This window comes from Podarcis melisellensis (genome assembly GCF_964234715.1).
Source record: "Podarcis melisellensis genome assembly, chromosome: 13".
Lineage (NCBI taxonomy): Eukaryota > Metazoa > Chordata > Lepidosauria > Squamata > Lacertidae > Podarcis > Podarcis melisellensis.
Window position 1 is genome coordinate 43,681,523 of NC_138545.1, and position 17,253 is coordinate 43,698,775.

Here is a 17,253-nt window from a genome sequence, read left to right on the forward strand (position 1 = left end):
GGAAAGTATAGGTGCCTAGAGCCTCAATTGTAAATGAGCACAATAGTTGATCCTGTATAAGACCCTGATTGTACACATGTTTTATTATGCCATTATATTTGTTGGAAGCTGCCGAGAGTGGCTGGGGCAACCCAGTTAGATGGGCAGGGAATAATAATAATAATAATAATAATAATAATAATAATAATAATAGGGCAGCTTTCATGGTTGGGGGACATGGGTGAATATGCAGTAGCCTTTTCTTGTACATTGAAGGGTTTCTTAAAAACAATTTAAAAAATCATGGAATTTCCTTCATTTTGAAAAGGGATTCCCTGCACTAAATGAGCATTTTCAGAGAGCAGGAGAGGTAAAGGTAAAGGTAAAGGGACCCCTGACCATTAGGTCCAGTCGTGACTGACTCTGGGGTTGCAGCACTCATCTCGCTTTACTGGCCGAGGGAGCTGGCGTACAGCTTCTGGGTCATGTGGCCAACATGACTAAGCCGCTTCTGGCGAACCAGAGCAGTGCACGGAATTGCCATTTACCTTCCCGCTGGAGCGGTACCTATTTATCTACTTGCACTTTGACGTGCTTTCGAACTGCTAGGTTGGCAGGAGCTGGGACAGAGCAATGGGAGCTCACCCCGTCGCGGGGATTTGAACTGCCGACCTTCTGATCGGCAAGCCCTAGGCTCTGTGGTTTAACCCACACCGCCACCTGCAGGAGAGGTAGGTGACAGCAAATGTGAACTTCACTCTGGCTCTGTAATTCTTCACATTTATCCTGAAGGTGTTAAAAGAAGTTCACATACATTATCACAATAAACATTCTATCAACCCTGTTGGTTAGGCTGTCTTCGTCTTCTTCTTCATCATCATCATCCATGTTTTTATTATTACATTAAGTTTGTCTAAAACGTTCAAGAGGTGTGCTGTGCATACAATGTAGACCACTGTTTTCCCCATAATACCCGTTCTTCTCTTGGTTTGCAGCCTATGATAACCTACTGATGGATCTCAGAACAGTATGTGTTCACCGCCCTTTGAGGAAATGAACCAAACCATGGACTGCCACTGAAGTCACATTACACATCACACTCTGGGTTATTTGTGGGGCATAGGAATTTGTTCTCTTTTTCCCCCCTCTCCAAATAACTACACTGTAGGAAACATATAGGGGCGTGGGTGGCGCTGTGGGTTAAACCACAGAGTCTAGGGCTTGCCGATCAGAAGGTTGGCAGTTCAAATCCCTGCGACGGGGTGAGCTCCCATTGCTCGGTCCCTGCTCCTGCCAACCTAGCAGTTCGAAAGCACATCAAAGTGCAAGTAGATAATAGATACCACTCCAGCGGGAAGGTAAATGGCGTTTCCGTGTGCTGCTCTGGTTTGCCAGAAGTGGCTTAGTCATGCTGGCCACATGACCCAGAAGCTGTACGGCGGCTCCCTCGGCCAATAAAGCGGGATGAACGCCGCAACCCCAGAGTCGGCCACGACTGGACCTAATGGTCAGGGGTCCCTTTAACTTTAGGAAACATATATACCAGGGGTCAGCAACCTTTTTCAGCCGTGGACCGGTCCACCATCCCTTAGACCATGTGGTGGGCCGGACTATATTTTGGAGAGAAAAAGATGAACAAATTCCTATGCCCCACAAATAACCCAGAGATGCATTTTAAATAAAAGCACACATTCTACTCGTGTAAAAACATGCTGATTCCCGGACTGTCTGCGGGCCGGATTGAGAAGGCGATTGGGCCGCATCTGGCCCCCGGGCCTTAGGTTGCCTACCCCTAATATATACATTTTAAAGGTGGGGAATAAACACAGAGATGAATTGATCAGCATGAATTCTCACAACTCCCCTTTATACCCAGCTCTATGTTTGTGGAGGCCGTCAGCAAAGTGCTCAGCAGTCGTCCCTCCCTACATGGGTGGGCTTACCTGGCAGCGAGGGTGAGAGCAGCAGGTGGCCATTGAGTTCCCTCAAATTCCTCTGGAGTGACACTATATATGCAGGACATTGCGATAAATTAAAACGGTGACTCGCAGACTCAGACATCAGGGCAAGTGTCAGGTGTTGGCGAGCCCTGCCTGAGAGCTTGTGGCCTTGGCAGCTGCCCAAGAGTGTCAGGAGCTGATGCCAGGCCTGGCAGCTCCCGTCCTTCCCTTTGTCTTACAGCTCATACGGGACGCTGCCCCCTTCCCCGCCTACTGGCTTCCGCTGCCGCAGTTTCTTCAGGACAAATAGTTTTATTTTAGGAAGCAGGCTCCACGCAGCTTCCGTTTGGCAATCACACCTGCTGCATTACTTGCTCGTACAGCGGATCAGTTTGCAAATAATAATAATAATAATAATAATAATAGAAGAAGAAGAAGAAACCTCATACACAACAAAACAATAAATTAAAACAACAAAAAAGAGCACTGAAAGGAATTAAAAAGTAAAACGGAAGAGGGAATAAAAACAGGTGCTAAGAATTGGTTATATAGCAGAGATTTGCCTTAGAGTTGATCTTAGAGCTCTAAACCCTGCTCCAAGCACTCGGCAGCCATCTTGGTCTCCGCTCCTCATATGTTTTTGTAATACAGTGGTACCTCGGCTTAAGTACTTAGTTCGTTCCGGAGATCTGTTCTTAACCTGAAACTGTTCTTAATCTGAAGCACCACCTTAGCTAATGGGGCCTCCTGCTGCCGCTGCGCCGCCTCTGCACGATTTTTTGTTCTCATCCTGAAGCAAAGTTCTTCACTTGAGGTACTATTTTTGGGTTAGCAGAGTTTGTAACCTGAAGCGTATGTAACCTGAAGCATATGTAACCCGAGGTACCACTGTACCTGCTTGGGTTGCGAATGTAATCCATGCGGGAGGCACATTTGCAGCCTACAGCACCGCATCTGCACATGCGTGGGTCGCAATTCGGTGCTTCTGCACATGCGTAAAGTGCAATTTAGTGCATATGCGCAAGTGCCGAAACCCGGAAGTAACCCGTTCCGGTACTTCTGGGTTCGGCGCGGTTCGCAACCCGAAAACACGCAACCTGAAGCGTCTGCAACCCAAGGTATGACTGTATATAAGATTTTCAGCAGAACATTGATAGGATGGCCTCTACAATATTCTTGAATTCTGGATGTCAACATCAAATGAACCAGATGTTCATTCTTTAGTCTACTAGGGCAATGGGTGTTTCACTGTAGCCTTTTCTTTTGTCTAATTGCCTAGGCCTGCTTTTCTCAATCATTTTAAGACGTCAGCATTGGTTAAAGACAGTGAAAAGGTGTGAGCAGCACCCTGGTTTCTCATGAAACAAATGAGAACACTGCCTGTACATTTTGCCTTACATCTTGGGTCCCCCCAAGTGCTAGCAACTTTATTTTAAATGAAAGAAAGCGGAGAATCAAGGGGTTGCGGCTTATCCAGGGAACACAGCTGCCCCTCTTTGCGAGCACTCATGATGGTGCAAAGCTTTGCTAGTCTCATCTGATTTCCTACCTAATATCAGTGAGCCACAGCAATTGTCCCTCATGTGTGGGAAAGGGAATGGAGTGTGTTGTGTGATACCATAAAAGTGTACCTGCATAGCTGCTTGGTTCCTTCCATTTGTGGGAGCACCAGAAGTGATGTGATTATGGTGAGACTGTTGCTCTGGACTTTGTAGGAGTGGCTGTGTTAGCTCTCCATTCTAGTATTATTATTATTATTATGCTTTGGCATTGTAGCTGGTGGGAAAGCCTACGATTCTAATCATGCTGGTATAAGCCCCAGCACAGCAGCAGCTAGCTGAGGTTAGATCATAAAATTGTCCTGCCATCTCATTCAAGGGTAGGCAAACTAGGGGCCGGATCTGGCCCAATTGCCTTCTAAATCCGGCTCACGGACGGTCTGGGATTCAGCATGTTTTGACATGAGTAGAAATGTCCTTTTATTCAAAATGCATCTTTGGGTTATTTGTGGGGCCTGCCTGGTGTTTTTTCATGAGTAGAATGTGTGCTTTTATTTAAAATACATCTCTGGGTTATTTGTGGGGCATAGGAATTTGTTCTCTTTTTTCCCCCCTCTCCAAAATATAGACCCCACAAGGTCTGAGGGACAGTGGGCCGGCCCCCTGCTTAAAAAGTTTGCTGATCCCTGGTCTAATTCTTGATTTGAATGCTTGCTTTCAATGCATCTTTAGTTTAATAACAGGCCTTCGCTGTGCAAATTACAACTTGCCAAAAAGCCATGCAATATCCATAGCATGGAAAAAACCCCACAGGCACCAGTATTTAAAATACCTCCTGAAAGCTCATAGTATGGGAGAAAAATTGTTATATGAGTTTAAAAATGGTAATATGTTGATGGACAGGTTCTGCTCTTAGTGTGGCAAATAGGTTCGTCTGAGGAGCCTTTCTGAATTAATATAATGCCATATTTATCAGAATAAAAGATTCTGATAAATGAAGCACCTAACCTAACCATTCAGTCTCATTCCAATTCTAATTAAGTAGCTGAAGACAGCGTTCAAACAAATGTCATATTTTGAGCCCTAAGGAACAAAATTAATATTTTTTTTCCAGCTACTCAGATAGTAGTCTGTTTTCTGTTAGTGAAGATGTATACAGTCGGAGATGTCAGCAAATGCAAGGTTAAGTTGTTTCAGTAACGTATATTCTGTTGTAATGACACTTAAGGAGGGAGTAGCTGTCACTGAAAGCAATTCTTGAACCATTGCTATGTTAGCATTGTTTCATGAAAAAGTCAGCAACCTGAAATGGAATTAGTGTATTATGACGCGGCCTCATCAGATATGAGAAAATATCCATGTGAAAGTATACTGGAGCGGAGAGACAAGAAGCAAGCAAGCAAATGGGAGCAGGGGGGTGGTAGGAAACTGTACTTCTTTTTGTACATTTGTACCATTTACAGTGGTAAAGGTAAAGGAACCCTTAACCATTAGGTCCAGTCGTGGCCGACTCTGGGATTGCGGCGCTCATCTCGCTTTATTGGCCGAGGGAGCTGGACGGGCAGGTGTGGGGGACTCTCTGGTCCTGAATGGGGTTACTGTGCCCCTGAAGGACCAGGTGTGCAGCCTGGGAGTCATTTTGGACTCATAGCTGTCCATGGAGGTGCAGGTCAATTCTGTGTCCAGGGCAGCTGTCTACCAGCTCCATCTGGTATGCAGGCTGAGACCCTATCTGCCCGCAGACTGTCTCGCCAGTGTGGTGCATGCTCTGGTTATCTCCTGCTTGGACTACTGCAATGTGCTCTACGTGGGGCTACCTTTGAAGGTGACCCGGAAACTACAACTAATCCATAATGCGGCAGCCAGACTGGTGACTGGGAGCAGCCACCGGGACCATATAACACCGATCCTGAAAGACCTACATTGGCTCCCAGTATGTTTATGAGCACAATTCAAAGTGTTGGTGCTGACCTTTAAAGCCCTAAACAGCCTCGGCCCAGTATACCTGAAGGAGCATCTCCACCCTCATCGTTCAACCCGGACACTGAGATCCAGCTCAGGGCCTTCTGGTGGTTCTCTCACTGCGAGAGGTGAGGTGACAGGGAACCCAGCAGAGGGCCTTCTCAGTAGTGGTGCCCTCCCATCAGATGTCAAGGAAATAAACAACTATCTGACTTTTAGAAGACATCTGAAAGCAACCCTGTATCAGGAAATTTTTAATGTCTAATGTTTTACCATTTTTAATGTGCTGTAAGCTGCCCAGACTGGCTGGGGGAACCCAGCCAGATGGGCGGGGTATAAATAATAAATTATTATTATTATTATTATTATTATTATTATTATTATTATTATTCTGTAGCTCTATGTTTATCAGCCTGACAAGATCCAATAAAGTGCTCCACCTCCATCTTTTGGGATGCCTTGGGTTTATACCAGTGTAGCGGACATTATTTTGATGCTAAATATTAGAATCGTAGAGCTGTAGAATTGGAAGGGACCATGACCGTTCTGGGAGGTGGAGGCAGCCTTGCCCCTATTCTGGAGCTGAAGATCCTCACTTGCTAAATTCCTGCACAAATTGACTCGCATCTCTGGTGGCTAAATGAATGGAAAGACTAACCAACACTGCATTTTGTTTTTGACAGGCACCGCCTAGGAGCCTTAGACCTCGTTTCAGGAAAAAAAGTACCTCATCTTCGACCACTGAAACCATGTGAGCGTGATGAGCCATTAGCACCGAAATCCACGGAATGTCTCTCTTCTGCCTTAAAAGATCTACTCCGTTAATAATGTTGGGGGGGGGGGGACAGTGGTGAGATGGATGTGCTTTTGATATTGCAACGTTATAAACATGGCCTTTCTCGCTTCCCTTTCCATTTGCTGTGGGTTCCCTGACCGTTTCTGTGGCATTGCAAACCCAGAAGGCAAAAGCAACCCCCCTGGATTTCTTTGCAGAATAGCAGTTCTTTCAGCTATGCTAGTGAGGCTGTACATTTGTAATTACTCCTTACTTCAGCTTAGTTTTTAGCTCTGTGAGTGCAACCAGGAAAATAATTATTCACCTGTTCTAAATACTTGGATCCATCCTATTTATTTTGGGCTTCATAATGTATAGAGTGGCAGGGGCCACAGATTTTTCTACCCAATCATTCTCCATCATATCTTTATTACAAGACTGTGAATGATATTCTTTTCACTGTACAGGTGTTAGACATGAGCTTAATCGCCCCCCCCCCGCCCCCTGTAAATTTTATTTATTGTAACTCAGATACTGTGTGTACTCCTGAAAAAATAGAGCAGAGGATTTTAGAGAAGGAGGAACTCACAGATGCGTGCGCACGCATACACACATGTACGTATTATCACAAGATATGGGAGCATAGGCACTTTGGTTTTGCTGACAGTGATTGGCTGAGGCTGACATCTTAAGCATATTTACCCGGGTGAAAGTCATGCTGAAATCAGTCAGACTTTGTAAACAGAATTAGGATTGCATTGTTAAGTATATTACGCATAAAAGAAACTAACGTTATAACCCTTGGCCAACTTAATGAACATGCCTACAGCATGCAGTCATAATAAATGCTAGGAGGTAAACCAGAATCACATTAGCAAAGTGTGGGTTGGCCTATGTGAAAGTCAGCCATCTCTGCACATGGGATTTTAATCCTAACATTTCCCCACCAGGTATGTAGGCATTTCTTTCAGAGAAAGATAGTGAAAGACTGTAAGCAAACTCCCTCACGTAATGCAAAGATTTTGGCTGTAGTTAGCTTCTGGTAGAATTCACAATAGTCTGTAGATCCCACGGTGCGTTTGTAATTTTAGAGAGGTACAAAATGAGGAAACCGTACTAGGATTTGTGTATTCGTGCTTCAGATTGGTGTCTCTTGTAAGTGTTCAGCATGTAAAATCCAATTCTGTAGACAATTGTATGTGTTAATTAGAATATTTAATATTGTAGAATATAAAAGATCTTGCCACTGAGATCAGATGGGTAGATTGCAAATGATACTACTGACCTCCTAAATGTGTAGCAGGGATTTAGGTGGCTGTGTTTCAGGTTCCAAGATTAGCACTATGAAATGTCTGTTAAATATTTTTGTTTGGGGTTTAAGAATCCATATCCTAGCCTCCCTTCATGCTTCTTAAATGTTAATTTGGAACTTCTTAAATTTTTTGAAAAGCCTTAAAAAATCCAACCATTGCATAAGCATGTATCAGCATGGTTACTGCTGTGCAAGAAAACAAAAAACAGATGCCTCCAACAGTTACCATATTTGGATCCGTTGCCATTTCAGTCAACAAATGAATAATTTAGATGGCAGCTAGAAAATATTCAGTTGTAGCACAAAAGCTCAATTTTGGGGGAGTTCGGCTAGCATATTTGTTGAGCAGTTTTTTGAAGTCTGTATACATTCACGCACAGAATTCAAAGTTGTCTGCGACATCAGCAAAATGACATCATCTTACAAGCAGGTAACTTTTGCCAATATATACCGCTATGTGTGACAGAATAAAAGAGAAAGTTGCAATTTTGTATTTAATTATGCCAAAAAGACACATTTGTAAATTTCTCCTCGTATGCTCATTCTACCTAAAGCAATCCAATGTCTATCTGACCTGCTGTTTTACTGACAAGTATGACTGTTCTGGAGTTCCTGTTGTTTAGTGCTAAGGTGAAACTCTCTGAATTGCCTTATCTCTCAAATTAAATTCACTGTAAGAAAAAATAATAATCACTGGTAGTTGTGCTAATCAATCAGTTGAACTGTGTTATCTGTATATAGATCAGTGAGAAACATGAATGGCTAAATAAGTGTAGCACTTATGTTCCATACATTTTTTAAATCTGCAATACAATGGAAGCAGGTTGTTCACAGCCTTGGCTGAGACATGTGCACCAAAACATATCAGCTTCTAGCATTTTGAACACTCAAGACTTGTACTCTCTACCAATTTACTAGGGCTATCCATTTTATTTTCAGTAGAAGTCTCCTATATAATTTAATTTCATGTACACATTGGGGATTAATACGCTCTATGGTCTTGCTCTGGTTCTCTAGTCTTACCTCCTCGGACCAATACTGGGGGTCAGCTTTGCATAGCCAACTTTAGCTTCCACAATGCTCTGTTTCTGCCAATTTTTGTTTTTGCATTACAGATGTAAAACCATAGAACAGAGGCGGACTTTGGTACTCTTTGGTAACAGGGCGTCCTGTGAGAGCCCCAAATTTGGTGCCCCCAAGTGGTTCTTCTCAATTTTGTACCCACTCGGCTCATTGCCCTGTGTCAGGGAACTGCCTGCATCACCCCAAATCCAGTGCTACATAGAATCATAAAGTTAGAAGGGACCCCAGGGAGAGAACAGTAAACCACACAAGGACTGTGGCTCTCCAGCACAGTACTGCTTCTGTTGCTACAATTCTAGTATTCTAAAACTATGGGGAGGGTTCCCAAACATATAACTGTAAAAGTTCTTTATGGTAGGAAAATAGCCAACTTCACAAGAGAACAGGCTATTATGGCTTAGTTGCGTATGCCTACGTATCAGTACTGATCTAATTACCAAAGTTTCTCACCCTTCACTATTCATGGGGATAGACCATAGCTCAACGGTTGAGCACATGCTTCGGTTCCACCTTCTACCTGCAGAAGGTTCCCATTCCAATCCCTGGCCCCTCCAGTTTATGTTCATGTGACATACCTCTGCCACAAACTCTGCCTGCCAGTGTAGACAGTACTGAGTCTACTCTGGTATGAGGCACAGGGTCCGACTAGATGATGCTCAGGGTCCAGTGTGGTGTAGTGGTTAAGAGCGGTAGTCTCGTAATCTGGGGAACCGGGTTCGCATCTCCGCTCCTCCACATGCAGCTGCTGGGTGACCTTGGGCCAGTCACACTTCTCTGAAGTCTCTCAGCCCCACTCACCTCACAGAGTGTTTGTTGTAGGGGAGGAAGGGAAAGGAGAATGTTGGCCGCTTTGAGACTCCCTAGGGTAGTGATAAAGCGGGGTATCAAATCCAAACTCTTCTTCTTCTTCCCTTTCAACTCTACAATTCTGTGAAGTCTGACCATTGGCCTTTCTAGCCAATGGCTGGTGGCAGCAGGAAAAATATTTTATTTCAATGTAGATCAAATAACTTCACCAGTCAGTTTTAAAACTAAAACACTGAACATAAAGTTGGGATGCTCTCTAGCCAGTTGTAAACAACCTGCTACCTTCAAGCTGTACTCTGCAAGCTAATTGTACTCTTTAAGTAGCTGATACATGTACTTGTGCCTAAATGCTTGTTAATTAGTCTCTTGCAGTTTTTTTTGCGAGTACCTGCTTTGCACTTGGCACACTATTTGAAATTGTCAAGAGCATTGTATTTTAGAAAGTAAAGCAAGTGGCCAATATCTGAGGCTGGCAATGGGGCACTTAATATTGTTTGTTTCCACTGATCCATAGCAAAGACATGCCGGGCTAGAACGTTGAAAAATGCATTGTAAGATCACATACTACAACAGTATTCCAAAGGTCAATGTTTTGTTATAATGCTTGATATACATCTTGAAAATAAAGTCTTAAATCTTTCTTTTAAAAAAAGGAATGGGTCTTCTGTTCAAAGGAGGCGAAACTGTTATAATCACACTTCTAATATTGTAGTATTATAATATTATTGTAGTTTCTAATTTCTGTAATTGTTTATCTCCACTATATGCTATCGTTGTAATGCATGGGTAGGCAAACTAAGGCCCAGGGGCCGGCCCAATCGCCTTCTAAATCTGGCCTGTGGATGGTCTGGGAATCAGCGTGTTTTTACATGAGTAGAATGTGTCCTTTAATTTAAAATGCATCTCTGGGTTATTTGTGGGGCAAAGGAATTAGTTCACCACCACCACCCCCAAATACAGTCCGCAGCCCCCAAGGTCTGAGGGACAGTGGAACGGCCCCCTGCTGAAAAAGTTTGCTGACCCCTGTTGTAAGGGGAATCTTAATAGATTAGCAAACTGATGGTCTACTACTGCGACAGTGTGAGATTTTGGTTCCCCACCTCAAGCCAACAAGGTTCACTGAGTGATTCTGCACCAGTCATTCTCTCTCAACCTAGCCTATTCCATTTGTTGTTGTGGGGAGAGGAAAATCATGTGTGTTAAATGTGCCTTGTGAATAATTGCAAGAAAACTTGAGGAAATGGCTGGGGTTTGTTTGTCTTGATGGAAAGAAGGAAGACTTCATGAATCAGTAAGAGCCTCAAGTTGGTAAGATGACGGAAGATTTCTACTGTGGTAGATAAACCTAGTATCTTGAATGATTCTGATACATCATTTGAAACAGGTATCAAGTACATACATTCACACATTTTTATGTGTGTGTCTATTTGTGTTCTCACATATAAATAAATCAACAATTAAACAGAAAATTATAATATGAGACAACCATCAGTAGTGGAAGTTTCATCATCATCATTTCCAAGACTGCCCAAGGACTTATAGCATCTCTCTTGTCATTTAAAAGTAGTAATTACTGCAAAGCTGAATTTTTTTATAAGGCAGCCATTAATTACTCATCAAAGACTTTATCAGCTTGCCTTCTTTAAGACAATCCATGTGCTTACATTTTGCACTGCTATTCAGCAGAAAGAATAAATGGACCATGGCTGACTAAGGCTAAATGCTTATTTTATACAGTCCCAAGATTTAAAACCGTAGCTATAACTATTTAAAACAGTTTTGAGGCATATAATTTATATTCCACAATCAACTAAAGTATATTTATACATTCTGCAGCTATCACCCTTTGCTAATAAAACAAAAGAATTATACAATCAATCTTTAGAGTAATCAGATCAATGGTTTATTTTGCACCAGTAATTTAACATAAACTGTTCATTTGCTTGTTAGACAGATGTATGGAAAAGCAATCAACCTGCACCATTAATATTTGGACTGGCATACAAAGATCCGCCGGTGTGCATTTGACAATTTATAACTTCAAGTTTGTACGATCATGGTATTTTTGGTAGGGGTCATCAATGTACCAGTTTCTTCTTTTCCAGAAGGACGATGTCATTTTATCAAGGAGCTTAGACTGTGTTTTATTGCAGAACACATGTTCCCTCAAGCGCCTCCTCCGCCTATAATTTTTTTTCCACAGACGTTTCTTGTAACCAGCCTGTCATCAAAGAGTAAAAGATTTAATTCTTCAAACGTATGAATGGCTATCCACAAAATTAATACATAATCATCACGCAAGTAGATTTTCATATAGCCTGTTTTGTCCTTCATTTTTTAAATTCTTGCACATTTCCAAGCTACAATTAGAAAAGCAACATCTCTCCCACACGCCGCCATATCATGCTGTCAAGACAATAGCATTCAATGAAGAAAATATTACCCTTCTCCTTAGCCAAAGGCCACAGTGCAATCTGAGAAATCTGTGAATCACAGGTTTTACAGTTTTCCGTTTTCCTTTTCGCAAGCCGAATTTGATGAGGGTCCTTACTTGCTGATGAAGGATACTTGGGAGCAGTGGTGTTACACTGAAATTTGTAGGAAATCAAGAAAATATGAAGTTAGATCTAATAGCTGTGACCTGTTTAGCATTTGATTAATCAGTGTCTCAATAGCACAGAAACCTTATCCCAAAATCCTTGAAAGACAAAAACTAAACATCTCAGCAATATTCCATGAATAGCAGAAGTCACAAAAATGTTCAAATATCTCCTTAAAATTATTTCTGTTATACAAGAATTCAAACTAGGGCACCGTGGATGAAGAGGATGTAACACACGCTCACCTCCGAAGTATGTTTGTATGATCACACCACAATATTGTTGTTGCTCCCATTAATTCCCACCCTGACCTTACCAAAGTGGCAGACTTTGGTACCCTGTGCAAAGCCAAAATTTGCCCACTTCTCTGTGATCAAACCCAATTCTATCCCATGTTCCTTGAACAGTAGAAATGGGGGAAACTGCATTATATATGGGAGGTGGGAGCATGCATCCCCCCCGATAACGGCTCTAGCATGCACATAGGGGAGAAGGAACTGGGATCGTACTTTGTTATTACTAACACTAAGCCTCATCAATACCTGCTTCAGAATGCAAATTTGGTGCACTAATACATGCCTACCAACGGGCCAGTCTTACCCCCATAATTGGCTTCTGGCACAAATAACCCAATGGGCAAATGGGAAGGAAAAGAAAGAAAATGGACTAATGCGTCCTTCCTTGTTTATGTGGCTTTGGCAGCTGCAGTATGATTAATATTGGAAAATGTACTTTTCCCAAGCTCCAGAAAGCAGGGGTGGGGGGAGGGGAGAAGAGGCATCCTGGGGAAACAGCATTAGCTGAGGAACTGCAGTCACAGCTTAGCAACCACCAGGGCCTCTTAGGTAGGAGGTTTGAAGACTGGCAAGTAGAAGTAGACTTAGAACTCGTAAGGGGAAAATATTTTTTCTTCAATGTGTTGTAGTTTCACGCAAATTACTAGTCCCAAACTGAATCAAGCAAGCCCAGAGGAATCGCCTCTAACTACTGCTGATGTTTTGACATCTTAGCCAAAGTACACATATAACCTAATACATTGTTAAACACACCAGCAATACACTAGGAATCCTCTTACTACTACAGTGGTACCTCTGGTTACATACTTAATTCGTTCCGGAGGTCCGTTCTTAACCTGAGACTGTTCTTAACCTGAAGCACCACTTTAGCTAATGCGGCCTGCCGCTGCGTGATTTCTGTTCTCACCCTGAAGCAAAGTTCTTAACCCGAGGTACTTTTTCTGGGTTAGTGGAGTCTGTAACCTGAAGTGTATGTAACCTGAGATACCACTGTATTAGTAAGGAAACTGGGGTAATAGGGACCTTTCCCAACATTTTACACTATTATCATGCCTATATAATGGAACACATGGTGCTTTTATGAACAATCAAGCAAATATTAGCTCCAGCTCAAAATCTGTAAAAATCTAAATTTCAACAGTGAAGAGGGGAGAACATGCAGGATATAGTTACACATACTTTGACTTTATTATGGTTGGGGACCAGGTAGAAGAGTTTAAAACAAAATCTTTATGGAGGATAACCATGTTAAATTGTGTCTACCTGTTCAAAATTGAGACTGAATGCCCATTAGACCCACTTCCAACAGAGAGAAGAGGTTTTCTGGTGGAGATTGTTGATATTGTCCTGTGGCTGATGTGAAGTGAAGACAACCAAGAAATTGGGCGGATGCTGTAAGAACTATTACTGGCCAAAGGGACCAAAGGGCAGAACGATCTTAAAACCCCTAGGGAAATAAGAGAAAACATTATGAAAAGCAAACATACCATGTATCAAGAAATGAAACCAGGAACGGCCTTCATCTGGCTTCTCCTTGTTCTGGACTTCTCACAGTGAGTGTTGACTATTATGAGACTGGTGGAGCCAGGTGAAGACCTATCTCAGAGCTTACATCAGCTTAATTTTCCTCTCACCAGGAGAGAGCAGGAGGCAGGCGATGATGATGATGATAGTAATAATAATAATAATAATAGTATATTATTTATACCCCGCCCATCTGGCTGAGTTTCGCCAGCCACTCTGGGGGGCTCCCAATCAAATGTTAAAAACAGTACAGCATTAAATATTTAAAACTTCCCTGAACAGGGCTGCCTTCAGATGTCTTTTAAAGATAGGATAGCTGCTTATTTCCTTCACATCTGAAGGGAGGGTGTTCCACAGGGTGGGCGCCACTACCGAGAAGGCCCTCTGACTGGAGGTTACCTGATATTACCTCAGAAGTCAGATCTCAGGGCCTGCTTCTACCCTGCCACCTGTAGAAGATTGTCTAGGGCAGCCTTTCTCAATCTTGGGTCCCCAGACGTTGCACTACAACTCCCATCATTACTAGACAGCATGGTCAGGGATGATGGAAGTGGCAGTTCAATAACATCTAGGGACACAAGGTTGAGAAAGGCTGGTCTGGGGCAATGTACTGTCAATTGTCCTGTGGAAAAGATCCCAATGGCTTTTAATTGCTCATTATGGGGTTTTTCTTTAATGTAGTTTAATGTTTCTTGTAAATTGCCTTGGAAGGATTAGTATCATGGAAGGCAGACTATAAATTGATGAAAATAATAAAAAATATATACTGGGGGTGAAAAGTCAATGTGGAAGGGCAATCAACCAAATGAGTGTGTGCTAATAGGACTTTATTATTTAAATAATAATAAACCAACTACAAGACTTCATCAGATCAATGCCCGTTTTCTTTTGTAATTGTTAATAATATGACTTAAAGTTGGTGAGATTTCTTGCTTACAGCATTTCACATTAAGCGAACTGCTATGATTAGTCAAAGGACTATCACTCAGACACAAGGAAAGTGATGGTCAATTTCCAAAAGTAGCATTGCATCGCAATTATCCTGCAAGATTTCATCACAACCCCCTTTCCTGCTTGAAACAGCAGCAACCTTAAGATGAAAGTCTTCAGGCCCTACTTTTATTGCTGCTCATCATTTTAACCTGCTTCAGCCTCTGCTGGGAGCCAATGCTATTATACCTATAGTCTCCATTTCTTTCTTTCTTTTTGCAATAGCTAGTTTAGGGTGATCTAGTGACAGCCAGCCTTTCTTCCAAATTTGGACCCATGGAGGTAGCTCCAAAATCAGTTGGCAACTGTGTGGTCCGAGCAGGGTCAAACCAGCAAGTCCCCTAAATGGTCTCGGTCTCGGTCCAGTATACCTGAAGGAGCGTCTGCACTCCCATTGTTCTGCCCGGACACTGAGGTCGAACACCGAGGGCCTTCTGGCGGTTCCCTTGTTGCGAGAAGCCAAGTTACAGGGGACCATGCAGAGGGCCTTCTCGGTGGTGGCACCTGCCCTGTGGAACGCCCTCCCACCAGATGTCAAAGAGAAAAACAACTACAGTGGTACCTCAGGTTAAGTACTTAATTCGTTCTGGAGGTCCGTTCTTAACCTGAAACTGTTCTTAACCTGAAGCACCACTTTAGCTAATGGGTCCTCCTGCTGCTGCTGCTGCACCGCCGGAGCCCAATTTCTGTTCTCATCCTGAAGCAAAGTACTTAACCTGAGGTACTATTTCTGGATTAGCAGAGTCTGTAACCTGAAGCGTCTGTAACCCGAGGTACCACTGTACCAGACTTTTAGAAGACATCTGAAGGCAGCCATGTTTAGGGAAGCTCTTAATGTTTAATAGGTTATTGTACTTTAATATTCTGTTGGAAGCCGCTCAGAGTGGCTGGGGAAACCCAGCCAGATGGGCGGGGTATAAATAAATTAATAATAATAATAATAATAATAATAATAATAATAATAATAATTATTATTATTATTTCCTAACCAGGAGCTCCAAGTCCCACTGCCAAGCATCACCTGCAACAAAATAAATAATCCGAATAATCAAATAGGGCCAATGATTTATTATAGGCTCTCTCTCTCTTCCTGCGTGTTCCTCGCTCGGTGCTAAAGCGAGGCAACCGTTAAACGACGCCTCCCCCCCTCCGCTCGTGCGACCCTCAGTCAACGTTGCTTCCCCCGCCCCCCATCACTGACCTGGCAGCCTCCGCGCCGCAGCGAGCGCCGCCATGTCGTCTCCTCAGCCCGCTACGGCATCCACGGAGGGTCATTGCGAAGCGGAAAGCAAAGGCGCGCCCCGCCCCTGGCCCCGCCCCCTTCGCTGCCTTATCAAGGCTGGATCTGCAGCAACACTTCCTCGCAAGCGCAAAGCGGCGTTCCTGGTCGTCGCCCGCCAAAGGGAAGCGTTCCCGGTTTAGCTCTGAAATGCTGACTTTTTGCGGTTTTAGTTTGGGAAACAAATCGAGTTTTGCGCGTGGCAAATTTGCTTCTTTCCCCCCCAATTTTTTCCAATTGGTTTTCACAACATTATAAACAAACAAACAAACAAACACATAAGACAAACAAACATAAACCATAGCCTTATTGAAAATTACACTTATTAACATTGTTAGGTGACTTCCTCGCGTCCCCTTGGTTGAATTTCATTGCATATCCTTTTAACGGTTTTCCAAATCACAGTTCTTATAAAATATAACTTAAACATTAACATCCTTAGATCTTCACATTATGAAATTAAACATATTAATTCATCCCTTAACATAAAAAAATCCTAAGCCAATTAAGTATCTGCAAGCTGTTTTCAATTAATTTAACTTAACATGGCAACTTCAGCTCGGAGCTATTTTTCATTAAGAATTAGGAAATTATTTAACTACCCCCTTCCCTAAATATGCTCTCTGTTCCTGTTTTGGAAAATGCAAAAATAATAATAATTTAAAAATAGGACATTCTCACAACATATTACCCTCATAAATCTGGCACACTTAACTAAATCTGTACTGAGGTTTCAGCACTGCGTTCTTCCCACATAGTTCATTGCGGTTATGGGCGAGGACCTCATCCTTTTATAGCATCTCACGTAAACAGTTTTCCTGGCCTTATTTATCTTCTTTATCTCCCGCTTGTAATACAGTTTTGCTGAATTTTTATTCTGGAATATGCAAAGTGTGTGGATTGCTAACAAAAAAAAATTTAAAAAATTGGGAGCAGGGGTCGGGGTGGTGGTGATAAATAGTTATTTGCTCTATTGTTACATGATGTGTTGTTTCCATCAATATTTCCAATAACTGCTACTGACTCAAAAGCGACAAATATCTGTACTGCTGAAGGTTGGCATCTGTCTTGGGAGTCAAGGAAGAGTGCACCTGGCGGGGGCGGGAATCAATCAGTTGGAGAATTAGAGTGCCTGCTGTGGCTGTAGCAGCCAATAAAAGGTAAAGGGACCCCTGACCATCAGGTCCAGTCGTGGCCGACTCCGGAG

At 42.7% G+C, this 17,253-nt stretch overlaps 2 protein-coding genes across 4 annotated transcripts in view; one reads left to right on the plus strand and one right to left on the minus strand.

The window, feature by feature from the left end:
* The window catches only part of REEP1 (receptor accessory protein 1), a 64,474-nt gene extending 58,257 nt beyond the window's left edge, over nt 1–6,217 (plus strand). For all 3 annotated transcript variants that reach the window (XM_081884375.1, XM_081884376.1, XM_081884377.1), the window contains one exon: nt 6,064–6,217. In XM_081884375.1, coding sequence (XP_081740501.1) covers nt 6,064–6,135 — 72 coding nt within the window. In that variant the 3' untranslated portion in view covers nt 6,136–6,217. The remainder of the gene's footprint in view (nt 1–6,063) is intronic.
* A 5,020-nt stretch (nt 6,218–11,237) lies between these two features.
* MRPL35 (mitochondrial ribosomal protein L35) lies at nt 11,238–16,067 on the minus strand. The gene is made up of 4 exons (XM_081883562.1): nt 15,969–16,067; nt 13,517–13,700; nt 11,801–11,945; nt 11,238–11,578 (listed from the first exon to the last, which is right to left on the minus strand). The coding sequence occupies exons 1-4, from the start codon at nt 16,000–16,002 to the stop codon at nt 11,390–11,392; spliced, it is 552 nt and encodes a 183-aa protein (XP_081739688.1). The 5' UTR covers nt 16,003–16,067; the 3' UTR covers nt 11,238–11,389.
* Nucleotides 16,068–17,253: the final 1,186 nt, after the last annotated feature.